The sequence below is a fragment of the Eretmochelys imbricata genome, chromosome 6 (genome assembly GCF_965152235.1).
Source record: "Eretmochelys imbricata isolate rEreImb1 chromosome 6, rEreImb1.hap1, whole genome shotgun sequence".
NCBI lineage: Eukaryota > Metazoa > Chordata > Testudines > Cheloniidae > Eretmochelys > Eretmochelys imbricata.
Window position 1 is genome coordinate 69,171,725 of NC_135577.1, and position 25,830 is coordinate 69,197,554.

At 38.9% G+C, this 25,830-nt stretch overlaps 1 protein-coding gene across 1 annotated transcript in view; it reads right to left on the reverse strand.

The window, feature by feature from the left end:
• Window positions 1-25,830, reverse strand: part of STARD9 (StAR related lipid transfer domain containing 9) — a 190,177-nt gene that overhangs the window by 9,099 nt on the left and 155,248 nt on the right. Inside the window, exons 23-28 of the mRNA XM_077818810.1 lie at window positions 23,792-24,278; window positions 9,714-21,149; window positions 8,629-8,826; window positions 6,984-7,167; window positions 2,292-2,438; window positions 1,688-1,796 (exon numbers count right to left, since the gene is read on the reverse strand). Of these exons, the coding sequence (XP_077674936.1) occupies window positions 1,688-1,796; window positions 2,292-2,438; window positions 6,984-7,167; window positions 8,629-8,826; window positions 9,714-21,149; window positions 23,792-24,278 (12,561 nt within the window). The remainder of the gene's footprint in view (window positions 1-1,687; window positions 1,797-2,291; window positions 2,439-6,983; window positions 7,168-8,628; window positions 8,827-9,713; window positions 21,150-23,791; window positions 24,279-25,830) is intronic.

Genomic DNA, 25,830 nt, shown 5'->3' on the forward strand with positions numbered 1-25,830 from the left:
TCAGCATCTCACTTCCTATCGCAACAGAATGTATACTTCTGTACAAGTTACTAAGGGCACAAAAATGCTCATTTGAATTTTTTTTCTTTTTTTTTTTTTTTTAAGAGACTGCAAAGGTAACTGGGCCTTAAAACTGACTATCTTGACATCTATCCAGTTCTGAAACATCTGTCACATGATTCACTCCACATATATATTCAGTGAAATTATTCTTAAATGGCCACTCTTAGAATCTTGGTCTGTATGTTGATCCACCTGCAGCTGTTAAAGGTAGATGTAAATTAGAGTAGCCCTCATGAAGCTCTAGAACAGCACAGGGACTGTCATCATGCAGACACAACACCAGGACCTGGGCAGTGTCAAGGAGAAATTTAAGGCTCCTTTCCACACTACCCCGATTTGCACTCTGTGAATTTAGTCCAGACCTAAGGCTATGGCCTAATATGGCAGGATTTTCTGGGATGATCTCACCCTTTGGGAGAGGGTGTGCGTTATTTTGTGCTGGTTTCACTGTGTGTGCATAATGCACTCCTAATGCTGCTGAAAATATTTAAAGAAATAAGTAGCGGGCAGAGCTACTCATGAACTGGCAGATACACTGAAGCAGAATTCTACTACAAAAAGTTTAGCCCACATTAGACTTCACTTCTTTTAAAAATACTTGTTTCTGTCATGAAAGCTCAGTGGAAGTACTGTGTTGACATCTGCTAGGCCTACACAACTAAAGGAGAACACAGCTGCAGATTTTTTCATGCCTCAGTCGAATACTGGAAACTAACAAGGTAAGAAAGCATGCTAGGGAAAAAGATTTCGCTCCATGCAGCTTTTCAAAAAAGACAGGATTAAATCTAAACTGGATAATGTCAATCAAAATCAGTAACTGAAGATTAAAATCAAGAAGGACTGATAGCTCAGAAATAACCAAAAGACTATTAATACTTTTCACTTAGATAGAGCTTCTTGTGATACAGGTGTGTATTATTAAGATAAGTATTATTAGGTCCATTGTACAAATGGGTAGATTGAAGCAGAAGAGGTAAATCAGTAACAGCTGAGAATAAAACCCATTTAACTTCTAATCCTCTAACCACTCAATCACATAAATGTAAGCAAGGCAAGATAGGAGGGACTGCAAGAACTAGTGACACACATCTTGTTTTTATAATCTCCACCTACTTATAATTAAGTTGCAGTATAGTTTAAAGGGTATCACTACATATATACTAGGAAACTAGCTGCGCACACAAGTCAATGTGTGTGTGTATAATGCAATTTGCAAGTCTACACTTGAAAATCTAGCCCCAGACTTCTTTGTTTCAAGGCATTTATACTCTGGTCCTCCTATCTGAATATGTTGCTTTGTTACCTATATCAAAGTACTAACATGGGAACTGGTTCATATGAACCTGTTTGTACAGTGCCTAGCAAAATGAGATTCTGGTTCATGACTGGGGCTCTTAACTTCTATGGAAATATAAATAAATAAATAAATAAATCCTATTTTAGTTTTCAATAAATTCCACCTTAGACTTTGGACACTGGTAGCCAAGATTTTTCTGAAGATGCATAGTAGCAAGATATCTTCAAAACTCTAGAATCAAATAAGAATTGGATGATTGAATAGATAATAAATCCATACAGATTAATGATGTGGATCCCAATTTAAGCATAATTTTTTTTCACTTACCACATGCTGAATTCTTTTGTAGTTGCTCCAACACATAAAGTTGACTATTTCTAACAGCTGAGCGACCTCTTGCATCTCCTCTTGGGAGATCTGCACTTCCAGGATAAATCTGTTATTCAAAAGAGGACAAAAATAGTTTGTAGTGAGGACTAGGGAAAGAAATATAATTACTTAATCAAACAAATACTATATTTATAGCCTGAAACCTTCTTTACAATACTGGTATTTACATATTAGTTTAGGGAGACCCTTTCCTTTCACTTTGCTCTCAGAATGCTCTGGTTATCTAACTTTTAGCTAGTAGAATTGTTAGAGTTCTTAACAGTAATGCAGTGTCTTGAAATCGAAGTCATACAAAACTTGGTTCATATTAAAGAAGTGAAGACTATCATTTCAGCCATCTTCCTCTGTGGTTATAATGTGGTGACCCACATTTAACATCTTTGGAGCATGCCACACACCAGGACCTTGACAGGTTGGGAGCCCTGATTGACCATTAACCTTCCCCAATACAAAGCCTTCTGCTATTACATCCCTCCTCTCACCACCAAAAAATCAGAAAGGCATTACCCTCACTGACAACCTGTCAGCAATCTGCTCTTACCAGTGCTTCTTGTTTGCCGACTTTACTTGCAGCATAAGCAGCAGTGTTGCTGCTGTTATAACCAGATGTTGGGCCAGAGGAAAGACTTAGGCTGGAATCTGTACATAAAGTGCTTGTGCTTACAAGTGTCTTCAGCTTCGCTTCTTCCTGTGAAGGATGCCACAGTGTTATAAACATACTAGAAAGTAGGAGTCGTCTACCTTCACTAGCATCTAGCCAAATAAATGAGTGTACAGTACCTCTGCCAGATGAAATAGGAGTGATCTTATTTGGTGATTTAAAAACAAGTCTCTGTAAGTGGCTGTTCACATTACAAAAAAAAAAAAAAATACCACCACTCCTAACACTAACAAGCACCCTGATTCTTAGAAGCATAGAAATGTACAGCTGGAAGGGACCTCAAGAGGTCATCAAGACCAACCCCCTGCGCAGCAGATGTTTGTCTAGCCCAGTGGTGGGCAAACTGCGGCCCATCAGGGTAATCCACTGGCGGGCCGCGAGACAGTTTGTTTACTTTGGCCACCTGCAGTTGCCAGTAGCCGTAGTTTGCCATTCCCGGCCAACGGGAGCTGCAGGTGGCTGTGCTTGCAGACTGTCAGCGTAAACAAACTGTTTCGTGGCCCAGCCGCATGCGGCCCACAGGTTGCCCACCACTGGTCTAGCCTGTTCTCCAACTATGGGGATTCCACAACCTCCTTTGGAAGCCTATTCCAGTGTCACAGTCAAAGTTTCAGGCCAGAAGGGACCACTAGATCATCTAGTCCAACCTCCTGTGTATCACAGGCCACCAACACCAACCACATAGTAAATTCAACAACTGAAATGAGACGACAGTATTACAGCCCACTAGAGACTAGATGGTTATGTGCCACAGGCAGAGAATAGAAGGGAGGGGAGGTGCACCAATGTTTGAGACCCCTGCAATGGCAGTGCTTAACTATCCTTATAGTACAAAAGTTTTTCCTAATATCTACCTAAATCTCCCTTACTGCAGATTAAGCCCATTGCTTCTTGTTCTACCTGCACTGGACATGGAGAACAATTGATCACAGTCCTCTTAATAAACAGCCCTGAACCTATTTAAAGACTGTTATCAGGTCTCCCTGCTCCCCACCCCCTTTTAGTCAGTCTTCTCAAGACTATACATCCTAAGTTTTTTTTAACCTTTCCTCACAGGTCAGGTTTTCTAAATGTTTTATCATTTTTGTTGCTTTTATTTCGATTCTCTCCAATTTGCTCACATCTTTCTTAACGTGTGGAGCCCAGAATGGGACACAGTACTCCAGCCAAGCCTAACCAGTGCTGAGTTGAGCGGGACAATTACCTCCCGTGTCTTACATACAACACTCCTCTTAATACACCCCAGAACAATATTGGCCTTTTTCACAACTGCATTACATTGTTGACTCATTTTCAATTTGTGTTCCACTATAACACTCCCTCCCCACCACGATCCTTTTCAACAGTACTACCACCTAGCCAGTTATTCCGTTTTGAAGCTGTGAGTTTGACTTTTCCTGCCTAAGCGCAGTATTTTGCACTTGTCTTTACTGAATTTCATCTAGTTGATTTCAGACCAAGTCTCCAATTTGTCAAGGTCATTTTGATTCTGATCCTATCCCCCAAAGAGCTAGCAATCCCTCCCAGTTTGGTGTCATCCAGCAAATTTTATAAGCATACTCTCCACTTCATTATTCAAGTCATTAATGAAAATATTGATTAGTACCGGACTCACGATGAACCCATGCAGCACCCAGTTTCCCCAGTTTGACAGCAAACCATTGATAACTACTCTTTACGTTGGCAAATTCTGCGGGAAGTTCAAGACTGTATAGACCAGGAAGACTGAATGACCATATAAACCATTCATGTGGCACTCCAGGTCAAGCGTGTGGCAAGCTGGGGAAACCCTGAATGGTCATGACCTGTGCTGCTTCTGTTTTTTAGATAAAGAATTTCAAGTTTCCAGGCTGTCAAACCAGCAACAGATTTGCTGCGGGGGGGGGGGGGGGGGGGAACCAATCTCCCTGAAATTCCAATTATTCCTCTTTGCATCTCTTCAAGTGAGTCCATGCCTTGACATAACTCAGTGGTAGGACTGAAGATTTTACTTTAGCTGTAACTACTCTATGTGAGCCTTAAAGTAACAAATAGAATTAATTGATGACAAGAAAATACTAAAAACCCTTGGATGGTTTTTTCACCAGAAAGGCAGTTGCAAGTTTAGTTTGCCAGCTCAGATGAAGAACTTTCACAGACTTCCATAATACAGAAGCTGAGATTGATTTGGCCGATGCACAGTTATCTACTGACTGCTTAGCATTTTAAACGAGGCAGAGGCAATGAAGTGACAGACTACTGAATTACCTGTCACATATGAGAAGAGGGTGTGACAGTCTATACTATGGTCACCACTTTTACAAGACTATGATAAATTTTGTACACGGTATGCCTTGTGAGATATAATTTGAAAACTCAAAATCTGCTGAACATTACTGTCCTGATAAAATATGTGTATCAACATTGTATGTAAACTTATACGTTTCTACTGTATAACACTGATTTAACATGTTCTATAGTTAGAAAGGCAGGGCCAAATCAGTTTTTCAGAGACAAGGACTCACTGGTATCCCAGCCAGGTTTTAAAGAGCTATCACCGGCTTAAGCAGCCATTCTCTAGCAACGGGAAGGTGTAAACAAGAAATTTACATTTCATCACAGGGATGATTCAAACCTCACGTCCACAGTGGACTGTGTGTCACCATGACTCAGCAAGGACGTGTCTAGCACAAGAAACTGAATTATAAAGGGGGAGAAAAACACTTGACTTCACCTCTCCTCCTCTCATCTCTCTGCCCATGACATCAATGACTCTCAAAGAACTAAACTAAGGGGGGAGTGGTTCCAGACTGAAACGAGACCCAGCTTATGAAATTTACAACAGTGTATGGTGACACAAAATCTTTGCTTTTAAGTTCACCTAGCTTGTTAAGTTAGGTATTAGCTTGACTATTACTCTTATTTTCTTTTAAAAAAAGAAAAGGAGGACTTGTGGCACCTTAGAGACTAACAAATTTATTTGAGCATAAGCTTTCGTGAGCTACAGCTCACTTCATCGGATGCATTCAGTGGAAAATACAGTGGGGAGATTTATATACACAGAGAACACAAAACAATGTGTGTTACCATACACACTGTAACGAGAGTGATCAGGTAAGGTGATCTATTATCAGCAGGAGAGCAGGGGGAAAAAAACCTTTTGTAGAGATAATCAAAGGTGGGCCATTTCCAGCAGTTGACAAGAACGTCAGAGGAACAGCGGGGGGCGGGGGGGGAGAACAAACATGGGGAAATAATTTTACTTTGTGTAATGACCCATCCACTCCCAGTCTCTATTCAAGCCTAAGTTAATTGTATCCAGTTTGCAAATTAATTCCAATTCAGCAGTCTCTCGTTGGAGTCTGTTTCTGAAGTTCTTTTGTTGAAGAATTGCCACTTTTAGGTCTGTAATCAAGTGACCAGAGAGACTGAAGTGTTCTCCGACTGGTTTTTGAATGTTATTTTCTTTTGTAACCAATCCTGTCTTTTATGCATCATCACTTGTAATCACTTAAAATCTATCTTTCTGTAGTTAATAAACTTATCTTATTGTTTTATCTTCACCAGTGAGTTTGGATTCAAGTGTGTGGGAAACTCCACTTGGGATAACAAGGCTGGTGCACATATCATTTTACTTTGATGAAATGACAGACTTTCTATGAGCGTGCATTGTTCAGTAGTGTGCTGGACAGTACAGGATACACATTTCTGGGGGAACATGGCTGGTATTAGAGAGCTTACGGGTGTTGTCCCGTATGTAATTCATGAGTGACTGGTCAGAGTGCTCATGTATTTAGTTGGGAGTGAATTTACATGTTGAAGGATGTGTGAGCAGGCCAGGGGTAACTGTTCTGACCCCAAAGTAGTGGAAAAGGCACCCCACGTTAGTGAGTTAAGGCAACACCACTGTTCAACGGTCCAGATTGTACCCTGGGGGATGTCTCAGAGGGTTACTACAGCTTCTGCTCATAAGAGGTGACAAAGCAGTTGCTATAGGAAAAGTATGGTCACAAATTAGGCAGAGTGACCTGAAGATAATATAGTACCATTCCGAAGTCAGACAAAAAAACCCAACAAAATTCTCACATGTGCAGGAAGGGTGACAAAATACAAAACAAAGGGAAGAGGCAAACACACACACACCAGACTAAAGGGAAAGAGAGAGAAGCAGACTAAAAAGGATGGTGAAAGATTTTCTTTTCATCTTGTCATTTTAACGTACAGAATTCAATTGCATTAAGCCTATATCAGTGGAGTCGCTGCATGCATTAATATCCAGCACTTGTGGCTTAAAGATGTCCTCTCATACAGTGAGTGAAGCTTATGAGTCTTGGCATATTGTCAATAAAATGACACTATTGCACAAAGACAGTCCAGAAGCACCATCAGTAAACCAGTGTGTGGTTGTTTGTTTTTAAATACAAGTTAACAAGATTATTCCTCATTACCTTTGCCCCCTTAACAGGCAAAATTAAAGAAAAAGATCTGCCTTGGGCTTAATCACCATCACAGTTACTTTTTTAAAAAAGAAAGAAATTGTATTAACATGAGTCATTCAAAACAGTTCAGTCACTACAGTAATTTAACACTCACCTTCTGTAGATGAGAAAATATTTGCTCTCGTATACGTCTCTTTTCTTGCTCAGCTCTCTCCCGAAGTTTGTCCCTTGCTCTTGCAATTTCAGTCTTGGCCTCCTCTCGTGCTCTCTGATAGTCTCGGAGTAGCAGTTCAATCTCTGAAGGATACTGGATAACCCTCCTCTTTGGTTCTTGGACTCTAAAGATTGGGGGTGGGGAAAAGACACACTAAGAAACGTCTGATACAATGCCATGGGACAATGGTAAAGAATCACAGAAAGAGTTGCTTTCTTCCAACACTGAACAAGGAACTTCATAATAAGGAAAACAGGATTATTCCTAAAAAATACTGTCTCTCCCTGCTTCATGGAAAAGCTTCTGGATAGCTACCTAGCTTCTCTCCCCCCTCCTGAAGATTTAAAGAAAAATGCACACATGGTCACCTTGGGCTTTATTTAAATACAAAATCTTCAATATGTATGATTATGTGTGAAGAAGAATTATATCTGCAGCAGTAACAAAACTCAACAATGCATGTTCTACTAAAGTAACAGCCGCATCTCATCACCCCACTATGCCCCCTCTTGCTTCTTGGTTATCCCCTCATTCTCCCCCTCCCCCGCAAACACACGCCTCTAATTCTCTCTCAATGGGCAGCATGGAACTCCCACAATGAGTCAACTCAGTGATCACCTCTGAAACAAGCTTCTCACAGGCACATGGAAAGCCTTGGCACGAGTTGCATCACTTATCCTTTCCCACGTGCTGTCCCCAGTTCCCAGACTGTGCAATCACCACATCATTCACATCTCCTTTGCAGGCCTCACAACCGCTGAGCTTGAAAATTGGACTCAGGGTGCATGTCTAGTATTCATCACAGTGAGAATACTTACACTTCTGTGACATCCTATTAACATACAGGAGCAACTTAAGGTGCTGATTTTGATCTATTAAGCTCATTAAAACAAGGGTCCCAATTATCTATTAGACTGCCTCTCTCCCCATCTACCATCAGGACAGTAAAGTTCAGCTGGGGCAGTCTCTAAATTCAAACAACTTGGGGTTGGGATTCTCAGCAGAGAGCCCTTAGACTCTGGAATTCACTTCTCTCACTATTCTGACAGAGCCCAAGTTTGTTGATATTTAGAGCATAATGCAAAACCCATCTCTCTTCCTTGGCTTTTTGAGTGGGGAGTGAAAGGAGAGGTTGGTGAGTAATTCATAATAAGTGGGGTGGAATCTTGCTTTTGAGAAAGTCTTTTGCTAAACATTGTACATGTGCAAAAATAAGTCCATGGTTTACTGCTTTAGACTATCAATTCAAACTAGGTAGATATGAACTACATGGCATTTTCCTTTGCAGTGGGGAAAGGTTAGTTTTTCCTAAGTCATGAGAATCTTTTCTAGGTTAATAGTTTGAAAAGGGAAATCAAATTGACCAAAACTTGTATGGAAAGTTTTTGCCTTCTCTAGAAGAGAATAATAAACAACTCTCCTGCCCCAAAGTTCACCACTTCTACATCTGGCATTCCCCAGGAGAATCTAAGTGTTCATTCTACCACAGACACATCACTGTTCACCTTAGTGAATAAAATGGGAGTTGTGCATGTACACCTGAGGGCAGCATGGGTTGCCAAAGCTGAAGTTTACATGTCTCTACCTAGTATTTTCTACTACATTTCTTCTCAGTTGCTGCAGGTACTCTCGGCGTCTGCTGGGGAGATCCAGATCCCGCTGGTTTGTGTCCAACATCTGCAACAGGCTCAGATGCTTTTGTGGACTGAGACTGCGGGTTCTCCTATAGCTCTGCAGCCTTTCCTCCCTCTGCTTTCTCAGGGCTTCGATTGTCTTCATGTGCCTATTTAAGGGTACAAGGTCAGAGTTACAAGGTATGCATCAGGTAAAGTTACAAAGCTCACTTTTCCAGAGTGATATATTCCACTGCTAAAGACCCTGAAAACCAGGTAAAGTGAAAACATAAAATTCACAAGAATCTAACAAAGGACTCCTGCACAGCCCCCATCAGTCACATGATCACAGGAGTTGCAGAAATGCTAAACCATTAAAATAGTAGGAAATGTGTACAAAGAATTAGAACTCACTTTCATGTTTGTAATAACTATTGGGGGGTGGGGGGAATCAAGAGATAAGCTCAATACTCATCTTAAGCTTTTAGGTTATAATGATAACTTCCTGATTTCCAATACAAATATTACCGTACAATAAGAATCGTATAAAAAGGGCTTAATTTTTCCTAGTTTCTCCACCATTGTCTTTTTATTTGTTTTTGCCACCTTCACGTTCCCATAGCAGTATTTGCTAACAGAAACAAGAATGAAATATTGTTATAAAAAATACAGAGGCATCAAATTTTTTACATTGCAGTAGCTCATCAACAGAATCCTACTTTGATGGCTCACAGTGCAGAGATTTGTGTGTGTGATTCTCATAGCTGCTAATGATTTTGGTTAACTTTGTAGAAGGGGGACGTTGGACCTGAATACTGTGTAGCTTGTACTTCTTCCCATTTCCATGATTACAGTGAAAGCCTTGTTCTTCATTATTATTTATACTACGGGTGAGAGAATCTTAATGTTACGCTTGTTCATACAAATGTTTCTGTTCTCCAGTTAAGATCCCTTAATAAACTGAATATTTAATACTTATGTTTATTATTTATTATTATTATTATTAGTGTATTTAAAATGCATGAGATTCCACACAAAACTATTTTAAGTAATTTACCTTTCATAAAGTTGCTGCTTTATGGGAACTGAAGTCAGATCCTCTCCTGTTCCATTCTGAAGAATTCTCAGCAGTGCATCTGTTTCTCCAATTCCATAATTCAGCTTTGCTTCAGTAAGCTCTACAGTAAGAGGCTGCTGCTTCATATCCAGATGTATGCCAGACATAATCTGGGCACGCTCTCTTCGAAGTCTCTCAATTTCTCTTGTTTTACTTTCCCAAGGCTGGGATTTCCCTTCTGTTTCAGTTGCTCGTTTGCTGATTGACTTCTTTTCCATTTGATTTTGTAAATCAGCAGCACTGCCAGTCAAGCTAATTACTGAGGATGGAGGACTGCCCTTCACTCCACACCAGTTGCTAAATTTATTGTGTATGGGCAAGTCACGAAGACTATAGCTTCGTGGCCTGTGGGTCTTCACTAAGGATGCATTCTCGTTTAGTAGAATTTCAGTATTACATTCACTTGCAGAAGCCGATGCTGTATCGTCATCTTGAAGGGGTACATGCATATCACTCATTTTAGAAAGTGGAAAAGGGCAGTTATTTTGATTTTTCCAAAAGGAATGGTGAAACTGTGCAGAAGAGGCTTCCATTTGATGTTCTGGAGATCCATCAGCATTTGTCTTGCTTGACCAACACGTACTAATTTCTTGATTAAAAAACAAGTCAGAATTTGGAGGTGAATGTCTACATTCCTCAACATAAGACGTCTGAGAGTGGTTTTTAATCAAAGAGGCATCGGAACTTCCAGTGGTTTTGTCATATCTGATTCTTCCTGAAGAGCCTCTTCCTCTTCTGGTGACATACATACAACGTAGTGAACGTTCCACTGGAATGTGCTCTTTGAGATCATCAACTAAATACTCCCCATGACCAGAAACCTCTAAAGTGCTACTTGAATGATACAATCTTTTTGCACGAATTGTAGTGTGCGCGTCAACAGTGAATCTGTGCTTTTCCTTCGACTCTTTTGAAACACCTACTCCTAAGAACTCTTTAGCTGTGTTCTTATCTGAGAAACTTGCAGATTTCTTGCTCACTTCCTTGCTATCTCTAGAAGTGGCAGATTCATTGTCTGTTTCTGTTTGTGAAGAATTGTCTACATGAGGCTCCAAGGTGCCCAAGCCAGAACATGAACGTGATCCTTGCTTTCTTTGATTACTGAGAGAACTTGAAGTATCATTAGGATGTTCCACAGATCCCTTGATAGAACAAATGGACTTGCTACAGGTAACCTGGTTGCTTGGATTTGCACTAAGTGTTAGAATAGGGGAAGAGGCTCTGTCAACTAATAAGGTGTTTTTATAACATAGTTTCCTTTCTACTGCAATATCAGATTCATCAACAGTTCTCTTATCCTGAGTGTAATGTGCTGGAGATGGAGACGTACTAGAAGTAGAGCTGCTAACTACCGTGCATGAAGATTCATCTTGTCCTGAACTCAGTGAAGATGATACAACAGGAGAAACTGTGGGACTTCGAAAAGCAACATTCTGCTGTGCACTGAATGGTGTTTTTTGAAGATCTAAGATAGGAGTGGAGGCTCTGGCTAACGAAGGCAGATGCATAAAGGAATCTCCCAAAATATTAGCAGCAGAATCATTGAAGACAGGCATGCTCTGCATTCTCATTTCAATGCTTTCTGGAGTTCTCTCTTGAACAGCCAGACGTACATCTTTCTTTTCCTGAGACCTACATACGGCGTCTGAACCTACCACTTTCACAATCACATTCACTTCCTGAGCTTTCATCAATTCATTTTCAATTTTTGCCTGGAATAGGTTTTGCTTGTTTTTGCTTTGTGGGTGTTCTGAAATATCAGCTTGAATGCCTACATCTCCTGTAGTTTGCGTACAACTGTCTGACATAGTAGCCCTTACAATCTCTTCAGCAATTCCTCTTTGATTGATTTTGGCATTCTGCTCGTTATCTATAACACTCTGTTGGGAGAGGTTTCCCAGCAGCTCAGAAGTGTTATGAAGAAGTTGTGATAGGTGCATGGACAGATTCTGCATGCTCATCCAAGAAGAAGGTCGCTGAAATGAACTCCTATTTGTGTCTTGTTTTCTTGCAGAAACATCTGTATAACTTCTCCGGTGCCTTTTCTGTCTTTTATACCTTCCTGTAGGCATTGTTTGTGTTCCCTGCTCACAAGTAATGCCTTGTGGTTTTTTGGAGGCTGTTTCTGACTCAGAAGGGTAGAGGAGTACAATTTCATCAACTTGCATGGAACTGTTTCCAGGTTGTTCAGAAGGATTCTCAAATTTCGAAATTCTGTTTTTGGGGTTCGTTTCAAGTATCTCACTGGATACATTTACATAATGCTTGCTGTTGTCACTTGAATATGGAGATTCAAAGCCCTGTCTCACATCATCCCATCCCTGGGGGTCTTCAATGCTGCTTAAAGTGCTTGATAGTACTTTTGCATTAGCATAAGAACTGAGATGAGAGTGAAAAGGGGAGTTTTGAGAGTTCAATCCATTATCCACACTGGAGCACCTCATAACCTTATGATTATCTAGACTTAGAGGAGGCTGACTGCAAGACACATCACTTGCACTACCAAAAACATATTGCTTCCAGCCAATCTTGCAGAGTCCATCTTGCTGCCATGGATGAATGTATGGATTGATATCACTTGAACTAAAATGCATTGCATCTTTATTGTCCTGTAAAAATAAATCTGTTTCTTCTGGTTGATATCTCAATTCTTCAATTGTCTCTTCATTGCACTGTGGTAAAGTAGAAGTATTTGAATGTTTTTTTGCTTCTATATCCATGGAACGACCAGCTCTATGTGCCAAAGCAGTTGAATAGTGAACAGCAGAGGGCTCTAAGGAGTTGCTGCCTTGGCTTCTCTCCCCATAATTTTGTGAGCTTTTTGGATCATAATTAGCAGGTCTCTGAGTTTGTACCAATCTCTGCTGAAATCTGGGTTTGTATTTAGCCAGTATTAACTTATCTGACTCCAATTTAGAAAATCTTTCAATTCCATGAAGATCATCTTCAGTTGGAGATGGAGGCTCAACACTCATATTCAATTCTTGTAAAGATTTAGAGGCAGGATACAAAGAAAGATGTGCCTTAGACGACACTTCTGAAGTGTATTCAAGATCAGAGATCGCAGAAATAGCTGGGGCTGACAATATGTGATTCTGTAAACAATGTCTTTGTTCATCTTGTTTGCAATGCTTTGTATTTAGTGCAGTAAAGTATGATTTTTCATTCCTAAGTAATACCAACTTGGGTTCCTGTGGAGGCAAACAACTGTTTTCTGGTAAAATTTTGAAGCACGTATTCTCATTTTTCATGAAAGAAAGATTTAGCCTTTCTGATTGTGAAGTCTTTCGCTTAATCTTCATTATATTATTTGCCATTATCTGATAATTGTCAGGACTATCAACACTTGAACATGCATTATTTTTGCAATGTTCCATATCTTTTCCACTTCTTACTTTTGCTCTATTTTGATCTTCTTCCTTTGCATGCCCAACCTGCCAATTGTCTTGTAAATCTATACATGAATTTATTTCAAAATCTGAGGCAGTGCGATGTGTTTCTTTGGGATCCGCAGCATCATCATCTGTGGGACATACTCGCCCATACAGATTATACATGTACCTGGAATCCACATTAATATTTCCTGAACATGGGTTTTGCGATATTGTGATTTGTGGGGCCATGAACTCATTGGCAACAACTGATGGTGCTATGGTTTGATTTTCAACAGGATCTTTTCTTAAAAATGTTCTTCTCTGATTCCTGTCTGTTGCAGGAAGTGCTTTCTCCAAGTTTGAATGCAATTCCTTCTCATTTCTGCTAATTCTCGCTCTCATATTTTCCTCTTTATTAAGAGTTGCTCTTGCATCATCCTCAAAAGCAAATGATGATGACATAGAAACATCATCATCTACTTTCCTTAGGTTTTCTAAAAATGCTTGTTGTAGTGAAACTTTATCAACTTCTGTTTCATTGTTGAGTTGTTCAGAGTTACTTTTATGTATTGATTTTCCATCTTCAGCAGGATATCCTTGAGAGGTAGATTTTGTATCATCTATTGGCAGATGTCTCTTTTCTTTTGCAAGAGAAAGTACAATATTTGTTGAAGCAGATGGCTGCTGGTCAAATATCACAGTATCATCAGATTGACTCTCTTGCATTTGTACTATAGCAAATGCAGAACAGTTTGAAGCAGCTGTACGTGAAACATCATATCTGCTAGTTTCATTGTAACCAATGTCAGCAGTAAGAGGGTATTCTGAAAACATTTTTAATGATGGGTAAGAAACTTTTGGAACTTCTCGAGGAAACTCTCTCTCTTGTCTTTCTTGTAGAGAATGAGGGTTTGTAAAAGTAGATGACAACTGGTCAGTCAAAGAAATGTCTTGCAATGAGTCGTCAAGCTGCCTAAATTTCAGAGATTTTGAGTCTTCTGGCAAATTAGAGGTTTCAAAGGTACTAAGATTGTTGGAACTTTGAAATGTTGTATAAGCTGGAACATTCTCCACAGTGCATAAAGGAAGAGGTTTTGTTTCCTTATTGCTATTTTGTTCAAGATTTTGATATGTAAGCAAGCTCTTCTCGGGTAGTTTCATGCCAGAACTACCAATATAGTCCTCTGAGTATAAACACAATATTTTTTCTTTTATACCATGGCAAATCTGGAAAGAATCTTGACTTTGTTCTTGCTTTTCATCTACTCCAACTACCTCTTTAGTGATTTCATCATGCTGTTTGTCTGTTCTCTCTCTCTCTCCAAATACAGAACAAATTTTGCTTTCATGATCTTTCTGATTTACAAACAGATCATCAGAAACAAGTATCGGTACATCCAAATCTACTGATTCACTTTCAAAGTATTTTGTTTTTCCAGAACAAACAGCATCAATTTTACATTTATCTTCTCTGCTGTCTATCAAAACATTTGCAAGTGTAACGTTGCTATTCTTCAGCAGACCAGAAGAATATTTAGAAACACAAGAATTCATATTATATCTTGCAGAGTCTTCTTCATAATGAGCATTTTCCCACAAGGGTTGATTAATACTTTCCCCAAGGGTCTCAGAAGCAACTGCAGAGTTGTCTGGATATCCTACACAGAGATCTCTAGAAGCCCTGTATGCCTGAATCTCACTGGGTTCAGTTTGATATCCAAATACATCAGGAATCCTTTCACTATTACTTTTACAGTCTGTTTTAATATAGTCTGCAGTTGAACATTTCTCTGTCTGATTGCATTGCGCTAATTCTTTCTGACTTATATTCATATTTTGAAAAACTTTCTGAGAACAGACCTCTGGTAGTGATTGCTTTATTTTCTCTCTCATATCATTATCTTTCAACATTGAAGAGGAAAGCAGATTTTCATTATCTGAAGTCAGTGGACCAGACACAGCCACTGACGCAGCCATACTTCCTTCTTGAACTATATCGTCAAAGGAATTAAAACAAACTTTTGATCCCCCCCGCACACTTAAGCCTGTGCTGTGCTCTGTCTCAGAATTGCTCACATTTTGAATTATATCTTCAGGAGAATCTAACCTTCCCAGGGAAACTGAATAATTTGTTGTGCCTTGACTGGGTGCAGCAATTATGGATTTGTGACACTCTGCAATATAGGAAGTTGAATTTATGTCATCCCTATCAGGAAATTGCCCAGATACAGCATAATTAGATGTGTTGTTTAATACAAAGTTTCCTTCCCTCTCCTTGTTCTGCATGATCATGGTTTGCAGAAAATCACTGTCTTTATTTTGCATTTTATCAGAAAATGATTCATCTCTTCTCTCTTCATTAAGTGTACTGGGTGCTCTGACACACACATCATTCTCCATTAATGTTTCATAGTAAGGAAGAACTCCAGTACCAGCTTTGCTATTAAATGACTTTACATGTCCTCTTAACACAGTGGGATCATCCTGCACAACCTCTGTGCTGTTATTTATTCCAAAATATAAAGGATGATTTACAGACTGACATGGAAAGACTTTAAGCAAACACTGTTGAGTTTCTTCAGAAGACTTCATAGTTTCTGGTGTACGCTGTTGTTTATTAGGTACCGAGGAATCATTGGCATCATTTCCAGAATAACCTTTAGATACCCAATGACTTTCTTTTAAGATCTCATTTAATTTATTATTTGTCGGTTGGTGGCTGCCTTTGTTTTCAGGTGGAACTTCATTTTGATTTTGTGAAGCAGTCAGTTCTCGACTCTCACTGTTTTCTTTGAAAGCCTTCCTTTCTTTATTGGTTCTAAAAACAGACGCATTATATGTTTTCACACTTTCATTTCTTACACCTGCTTTAACCATTTGTACCAGATTTATCCGATGCGTTTTCTCCTTCTCTTGTGCTATGAAGCACATTGGATCAGATTCAAAATTATCAGGTCTGCTTCCAACAAAATTTACATCCAAATCTTCAGACGCCCCATACTTGGGATAGTCAGTATAAGAACTCTTATCTGTATTGCTATTCTCTTTAATATGTCTTCCAGATTTTCCTCTGATTACGTTTTGCTCAATTACTGCACTATCATCAGCTGAACTGTCACAGTTATTAATGTCTTCCACCAATTTATTCATAATATCTGTTTTGCCCTTCTTTTCAATTGCATCATGGCTACCTCCTGTTAACCTTAAAGTATCAACTGACAAAACATCTTGTTCTTCTAACTTAGAAGAAGCTGTAAAGTATCTTTCTGGGATCTCAGATTCAATTATAAATTTTTCACTGTTGTCTCCGTCACAATACATCTGATCGAGAGCTGGAGTCTCTTGTGTAAATGAAACATTTACATCTGTGTGCAGTTCACCTCTTCCTGTGCTAACCAACATCTCATCGTCTTTTATATTAGTTTGTTCCTCACTCCCAACCATTTTGGAGTTAGTTATGCTTCCATCAACTTTGTTTTCTTGATGAAAGTTCTTATGGGCCAAGCAGTCTGTTATACAAGTTTCACTTGTATTGCTAGAAACATTTTTTTGTCCCTTTTCACTGTTTTCTAAGGAGTTCTCTTCCCCACAACTAACTGGTATTGTTCTGGCTATGCTTTCAGTATTCAACACATTTTCTGTTATTCTGTTAGTCTGCTTCAATTCCTCATAAGAATCAAGGAAGCCTATAGTATTCTCAGAGAAATCTGATGAGCTGGAACGCACTGATGGAGTGCTTTTAGAAGCAGCTTCAGTCTCTGTTGAACAATAATTTATTTCTATGTTTGCTTTCCTTTTATTTTGATGAATGCTACTTGTCTGAATGAAGCTGTCAGAAATCTCCACTGTTTTTGATTCATCAGTGTCCCTTACACCACCAACACCAAACACACCTGATTCTTCTTTCTCTGCCTCTTCCTGCAGTACTGTTGTGTGCACCTTTTGGTAAAACTCATGGTGATCTTTGCAAGCCACAAGATCACTAGGATCTTTTGATCTCTGAACCAGACTATTGCTTTCCAAATTATTTCTGCTCCTTTCTGCAATATCACATTGGGCTTCAACTACAGAGAAGTTATGTAAGGTTTCAGTCTGTCTAGCTTTAATTTCCAAAATATTGTTTTCCAACTTGATGACACTGTTAACCAGTTTAGCAATTTCTTCAGTGGTGTTTATTTTTTTACTCTGATAGGGAACCAGAGTCTCTTCCAGGATAATTTCATCTTCAGTATCGGTTGCCGCCTTTGTGCATTCAGATTTTTTGTTCACACTTGGACTCCCTTCTTGGAAAGCAGTGTCTGATACAGTTGTATTAGGTTCAAACACTTTTCCGGAGTCTGTTTTTACATAATTACTGGTTCCTCCAACAAACAAAACCTCTCCTGAGAAATCACTTTCACTAAGAACCACACAAGAAAAAGCAGTTTCACTCTCTTCTCTTGATTCAGGAAAGGATTTGTTCTTGGTCTGAGTATCAGAGAGAATGGCTGCATCATATCCCACAGGAACTTCAGCCTTTTTATGCATGTTGTTTTTCTGCTCTTCAGATTTTAAGTAACACATTGTGCAGAGGCAATTAGAATTTATTCCAGAACAGCAGCTTTTTTGGACATTGTTTTCTATACTGAAATTAGATCTGGTGTCACAAATTTCATTAACTGCTGTAAAATCCTGCAGTTGTGTATTATATTTCTCAGTTTCAGAAGTATGTAGAAAAAGATTAGTTTTTGCTGTGTCACAGTAAAATTCACTTGAGTTGGACTGTGAGGTGGATTCATCTCTAATTTCACAAGTAGCTGTAGTTGAGAGCTCAGTGTTTTTTCCATTTAAATTCACATTAAGGTATCTTAACTCATCTACCACCAAATTTCTATATTTGGATGATGACCTTTCCTGGCCTACAGGGTGAGAACTCAAATGATCTTTTTCTTTACTTTCACTGCTTTCTTTTCTTATAGTCTCAGGACATAATGCGGTGTTTCCCAAAATGTGTAGGGATAAGCAACTTTCAGGATTGTCAGCCTGTAAACTTTTAAGAAAATGATTCTTTAAAACAATTTTCCTTTGAAATTCACAATTATTTTGTGAACACAGATCTTCATCCTGTTCATATTCTTCAGGATCTCTGAATGAAGGGGCCTCCAAGGCAGTTTCAATAAATATATCTCTACTTGTTGTATTACAGACCAACTCTTTCTGAGAAGTGTCTATTGATATTGCAAATTGGTCATAACTAGCATCCTGGGGAAAGGTTGCAGGACCAGTGCGATAGGGTTTTCTTTCAAAAGAAAAATCTCTGTCTGTGGTTATTTCTCCTGCAGACAACTGTTGGTAATCCATCTTCTGCATGGATTCAAAATTATTCCTCCTGTAACTGAGTAGACCTACTTTACCAGCAGAATTTTCTCCTTGTTCAACCGAAGTCTGAAGTGTATAACTTTTCTTTATACCAGTGTTCCTGTTCTTGTTTGACAGGTCACGGAGAAAGAAACCCTCATCACAGGATGTTGATGTTCCCTCTTTTGCAAAGAGCTGACCATGTTTTTTATATATTCCATGTTTTACTAAAGATGTTCCTACTGTGGGTAGTGAAGCTGTATCAGGAGACAGCTCTTTAGACAATCCATTGACAGATGCATCTCTTGTGTTTGACTCTATTGTTTTTGATTCTATTATCAAATTATCACAATCATTATCTGTGTTGTCTTTTTCAATAGTTCTAAAGAAGCTATCTTCTAAATCAGAATCTCCATGATCTTTTCTCTGCTGTAAAACATAGGTAGATGGTGCTGAAATGAATGACATTTTTTTAGAATCCTGATCCTTGGGCAGTTCAGGATAAATTTTGGGGAGAGAGCCCTCTTCTTTTCCAGATACTGAGAACAAACAATCTGTCATGGAGTTTTTTTTCAAACAGCTATACTGTTGTGTGTATTCAACAGTAGATCCATAAGTAGATGATACAGTAAGCTGTTTGTGTTTAGGATGAGCTGACTTGACATCTTCATAATAACCACGTTTTGCTGAAAATGTTGAAATGGGGACACATGAAGTGCTTGGTCCTATTGAACTGACAAACAATGACCTAACATCTGGAGATTCTAAGACAGAATTTTCATCAGAATTTGCATTTTCTTTGACCATCTTACTTAATAAAGATCCACTCTCAGGAACTTTGTTTGTATCTATCTTAAAATGTGTTGTTTCTGGTAATGGTTTTTCTGATCCATCAGAGGAGAAAGTTGCATTTATCTCATTTACGCCATGTGATAAATGAGAAATACTATGTAACTGCTTATAGCCAGAGACAAAAGATACTTCAGCAGCTGACTGCTTTAGGTCATCTTTCTTCATCCAACATTCCAGCTTGCTCAGATGAGCACCACAAAATTGTAAATTTTCATGAAAAGAAGGTACAGCTATTCTGGGGCTGCTGATTTCACTTTCTGAGTCATATGAAGACAAAGCATCAATGAGTGTCAAAGGGTTTCCGCCTGTAGAATTAAGTCTTTGATCAAGAAACCCTTCTTGTTTTATAAAACAAACCTTCATCTCTTTCAACGGCTGTTTGCAATTGTTATTGCAAATGGACTGTGTTTGAGTACCCAGATAAAAAGAACTACTCTGCTTTAGATCATAATTTGTTCCTTTTACATCTTTATCACAGACTCCAGGCTTCCGGCATTCCTCAGTCTGTATGGCTGGGGACCTAGGACTCTGCAGCCTCCAAAATATCTCTGCAGGCACTTCATCAGATGAATCAGATTTGGATTCTTCTATCAGATCTTCTGCTAACACCTCTTCTGCATCAGCTAAGCTATCCAGAGAAAAGCTTCTTTCAGTCTTTGCCAATCTACTGCGTGATGTGGATGAGGTCACTAAGGGTGAGATACGGTGATCATATCTGCCTTTGTAAAACTTAACTGGCTCTTGGTGAACCAATAACTTGTGAAAACGTTTTTTACTTTGTTTTTTGGCTTTATTTTCTTTTTCTACCAGAGAGTCTTGAGACATCTGACTATCATCACTTTCAGAATCTTCTGGGTTGGTGATACATTTATTCCGGTCTGAATCTTCCTGTTTCAGTTGCTCGGTCAAGGCTTTTGCATAAGCACAGGAGAGAGAATCCACAGAGTAGGAACTATCAGTATCAGAAAAGTCATTTTCATCATCCTCTTGCCAGTTCCCTAGCAGATCTGTGGCTGCTTTTGAGATTCCGACATTCAACACCTCAGCACTGTGCCATTTTTTTTCAATGTAACGGAGTGGTGTCTGGATGTTTATCTTATTAAGGTTCCCTACTGAAGTAGCTGTCATCAGAAACTCCTGCTTTTCCACTGACTGCCTATCATGATTTGGCAAGGATGACTTTGGCTCTCTTTTCAAGTTCCTCGCTGTTTGACTTAGACAAACTGATGGAGGCTTTCCACGCACTATTGATTTTTTCACTTCCTTGGTAAAGCTTTCTGGAAGTGAATCTTGGCGTTCTCCTCTTAAATCCATTCTAGACTTTTTATGAGATGCCTGGGCTTCACTTTCTTCTAGCTGTCTCCCTGTAGGCTGACTTGAATCTCCTAATACCTTCGCTTTGGTCACTTGTGTCCCTGTAATAAAGGTTTCAAGTTCACCTTTCTTCTTAAGCTGATTGGGAGAGAGGCTCTTAGAGGTCTGGCTTTGAGGTTCAGTTTGTACTAGTCTATCATCTAATTTCTCCATTTTTTTGTTATCTGTGTTGATATGTAATATAACTGGACCATTACAGTCTTTTTCTGCTCTTTTTTTATTTCCAAACAGTGATGTCTTTTGTTTTTTAGTTAGCTGTCTCTGTGTCGGGAAGGAACTATACCTCTCATCATTAAGGTCATCTCTCCTGGAATTGTCTTTAATTGTTCTGGGTAGATATTCTAGAGACAACGTTTTCCATGGTGGATTGCCTTCATGGCATTTATAAGTATTTGGTGAGGTAGATAATTCAGAGGTGGTCTTCCTCTTCAGGAAAGAGCTGTGAAAATAATGCAAGACAAAGAATCAGAGGCTTTTACATACTGCATGACTATATAAGTATATATTATGTCCTTGCCCCACAGAGACTCCATAGCTGTAATCACTATTAATCACACTATAGTTCTGAGTCACTGAAATCCACTTAACACAAGCCTAGTCATGCCCCTACCTTTACCCTGTGGTTTCCAAATTTAAGAGAGCTCTCTGGGGAGATTCCCAGCTCGTTTAGTAATGGCTACTCAGCTTCAAAGTCTGAGCCAGATACAGCATTTCAGTCAGTGATAGGCAAAAAGCAATGTTGCTACTATTATAAATGATTTCAGAATGCCCACAAGAGTGCGGGGTGCTTCATAGGAAAACAAACAGAAGACAAGTCCCTGAACTCTAGAGCGTACAGTCTAGTGAGAGACTTCTCAATCAAGTTATAATATCAAGGAAAAGGGAATGATACAGGGTTATATGTACAATCAGATTGCATCTGTATATATTAGGGCTGTCAAGTGATTAAAATAATTAATCGTGATTAATCACACTGTTAAATAATAATAGAATACCATTTATTTAAATATTTTGGATGTTTTCTACATTTTCAAATATATTGATTTCAATTACAACACAGAATACAAAGTGTACAGTGCTCACTATTTTTGATTACAAGTACTTGCACTGTAAAAAGAACAAAATAGTATTTTTCAATTCACCCAATACAAGTACTGTAGTGCAATCTCTTTATCATGAAAGTTGAACTTACAAATGTAGAATTATGTACAAAAAATAACTGCATTCAAAAATAAAACAATGTAAAGCTTTAGAGCCTTCAAGTCCACCCAGTCCTATTTCTTTTTCAGCCAATCGCTCAGACAAACAAGTTTGTTTACATTTGCAGGTGACACTGTAAACAAGAAGCAGGCAGCATTATCACCTGAAAATGAGAACAGGTGTTCTGATGGCACTGTTGTTGTTGTAGTTGCAAGGTATTTACGTGCCAGATGCGCTAAAGATTCATATGTCCCTTCATGCTTCAACCACCATTCCAGGAGATATGCATCTATGCTGATGACTGGTTCTGCTTGAGAACAATCCAAAGCAGTGCGGACCGACGCATGTTCATTTTCTTTATCTGAGTCGGATGCCACCCAGTAGAAGGTTGATTTTCTTTTTTGGTGGTTCGGATTCTGTAGTTTCCTCATCGGAGTGTTGCTCTTTTAAGACTTCTGAAAGCATGCTCCACACCTCGTCCCTCTCAGATTTTGGAATGCACTTCAGATTCTTAAACCTTGGGTCGAGTGCTGTAGCTACACCTAGAAATCTCACATTGGTACCTTCTTTGCGTTTTGTCAAATCGGCAGTGAAAGTGTTCTTAAAATGAACAACATGTGCTGGGTCACCATCTCAGATGGCTATAACATGAAATATATGGCAGAATGCCGGTAAAACAGAGCAGGAGACATACAATTCTTCCCCAAGGAGTTCAGTCACAAATTTAATTAACACATTTTTTTTTAACAAGCGTCATCAGCATAGAAGCATGTCCCCTGGAATGGTGGCTGAAGAATGAAGGGGCATATGAATGTTTAGCATATCTGACACGTAAATACCTTGCAGTGCCGGCTACAAAAGTGCTATGAAAATACCTGTTCTCATTTCAGGCGACATTGTAAAGCAGGCAGCAGTATCTCCCATCAATGTAAACAAACTTGTTTGTCTTAGCGATTGGCTGAACAAGAAGTAGGACTGAGTGGACTTGTAGGCTCTAAAGTTTTACATTGTTTTGTTTTTGAGTGCGGTCATGTAACCAAAAAAATCTACATTTGTAAGTTGCACTTTCACGACAAAGAGACTGCACTACAGTACTTGTATGAGGTGAATTGAAAAATACTAATTCTTTTGTTTATCATTTTTACAGTGCAAATATTTGTAATAAAAAACATACACTTTGATTTCAACTACAACACAGAATATATATGAATATGTAGAAAAACATCCAAAATATTTAATAAAATTTCAGTTGGTATTCTATTGTTTAACAGTGCGATTAAAACTGTGATTTATTTTTTTAACCACAATTAAATTTTTTGAGTTAATCGCGTTAGTTAATTGCGATTAATTGACAGCCCAAATATATATACTTAAGCATATATACGTTTTGGTGGTCCAAATGTTGTGGGTGTGTTGGGGGTGGTTAAGGGTACCCCTGTTTATCTTTTAAAGTGACACTGCAGAAGTGAATTTTTAGGAGTGGTTTGATCAGGCAAAAATAAAGTCTTGACCAAGAGTCCAGGAAAGAGATTCCAAACCTAAAGTAAAAGGTGCAAAGACATGTGTGAGAGCCAGTGAAAGGGGTATCAAGGAGGCAGGGGCAATGTGAAAGGAGACTAGGTCAAAGATTTAGGGAGGGGTGCAGAGTCTTGAAAGCAAGGACAAACCGCTTAAAAATGTGTCATAAAATAAGACTGGAGACTTAAAGGGAAGTGAGAGTGGTGTAGCTGCTTTTATAAGATGGATCAGGGTTTTGACTTATACAAAGTTTGGGTTAATATACCCTTATAAAAATGTTTTTAGTACATTACCTGATAGTAGGGCAGCAAATATTTCTTAAACTTGGAACTAATATGGAAAATTCTATAAAAGTTTACTTACCTGTAAATGGGTACATGTGGTGGGTAAAGATTACAGAAAGAATGTCTTCTTGGTTGCAAGGAACTTGAACTAAATGACTTGCTTTTCCTTTGCAACTTGTGATCCCAGGAGGTAATTGTGGTGTTTTGGTTCGGGACTTGGGACTGTTTCAAGTTATCCTCACTGAGCCAGAAGCTGGCCTCTAGCTGCTCTAGGTTTCTCTTGGCTTCCAGTAATTTTTGCTTCTTGACAATCCTCTCCAACTGGAACTTGACCTTCTTCCGCCTTATGTTTCTTTCTGCTTTCTTTAAAGAGTATCTCCGCAAAAGCTCCAGCTGTACCAGCCTCTTCCTGTTCTGCACTACCAGGGAAGGACAGATCTCCAAATCCACAGTATTCTGCACTTCCGCTTCTGCATATGACTTAGACTCTGTCTGTACAGCAAACTCCCTCTGCTGTGGTTGAAGGGAAGCCAGTTGTTTCTTCTCGTTAATAAGCCACTGTTGGTCTATAAGCAAAATTATAAAAGAAAAATATTAGAAAATGTCTTCATTATTATCCTGTTCCTAATTTCAATCAGCAGCAAAGACCCACCTGAAGGGTGTAATCAATTATACATTAAGACTTTGTATGAATCATTTAAACCAGATCAGGATATTTAAAATGGCTGCTATCAGACATCTCTTCTGTTCTGCTTCAGTATATTGTTGGCCTACCCCCACTGCCTTTCTTAATTCTAAGATCCCTTCCTTCTTACTTAGCGTCTCAAGGGTACACAGACGGGACAGAAGCAGGAAGCCAGATTAAAGGCAGAAGCAGGCAGCCAGACAAAAGGGATTCTCTGATCTGTACTTGCTGGATACCAAAGGAACAAAACTTGTGATCCAACAAATCTAGAGAAAGTTGATATGTCACATCCCCTCTAGTGGCAGCATTGTGCTGTATTAGTAATGGAGAGACCTCCAACTGGGATAAGACTTGGAAAGCTGACTACAAGTATGCTGCATCAGTGGTGGAGTTGGTTTTAAAAGCTTATCCCATCAGCTTCATTAAGGGAGCTGATGGGATAAGCTTTCTCTAGCAAGAATTTGCAATGGCAAGTAACTTCTATAGGGATAAGCATCTACACATCTAATTCCTCAAAAATCATTCAAACTTTGACCTTAAAATGCAGTGGATACACTTAATGTTTCCTGCTGGTTTGAGAGGTGTTACCAAGTTCTATTGGTATTCCTCATTTAATGTGTGTGTCTCCAACAGTATTGACTTTCAAAATGGAAGAAACTTCCTATACTTCTACCTTAACATTTCTGAGATCAGATTATTGTTTGTATGTGTGATTTTAAGGAACTGAAAATGTGCATTGTGGGTAGGTCTATGATGGAACTGAAAGGCAGTGGGTTGTGGAGCCAAGGTGACCAAAGCATTTGGGTGTTACATTTGGCTAACAAGATATGGGAATTGAGTTTTGCCTACATGTTGACGTTGTCTTAACTAGTAATTTCCCAGATTTTTAGTGACTCCATTGAAAGTATATGCACTTAAACAACCTAACTCTCTAGCTCCTCTATCTATGGTCCATATCCCCATAATATTTGCGTGCTTTGAAAGTATTTAAAAATAGAGATAACAATAGTTCTCTATATTCCCCTTTCTTCTTTCCCAGCCTGTTGAAGAAACAACTTAATTTATGTATTATATTTGTTGGTTTGGTTTTGCTCGTTTATGCTGATGTGTATGTTCATCTAAAGTGAGGGAAAGCTAAGTCAATAAAATGGAATTTGCATTTAGCTCTGAAAGTGGTTAGTTCCACGGTCATTCTTATCTCTTATGAGTTCCATAAACTAGTTCTAGATCTGAAAGTTCTGTTTCCTGTGCTCATAAGTCAACTGCTTCATTGTCCCTGCAGAACGTAACTGTCACGAGACGTCCGCAGGGATCAGTTCTGGGTCTGGTTCTGTTCAATATCTTCATCAATGATTTAGATAATAGCACAGGGAGTACACTTATAAAGCTGGGAGGGGTTGCAAGTGCTTTTAGGATAGGATTAAAATTCAAAA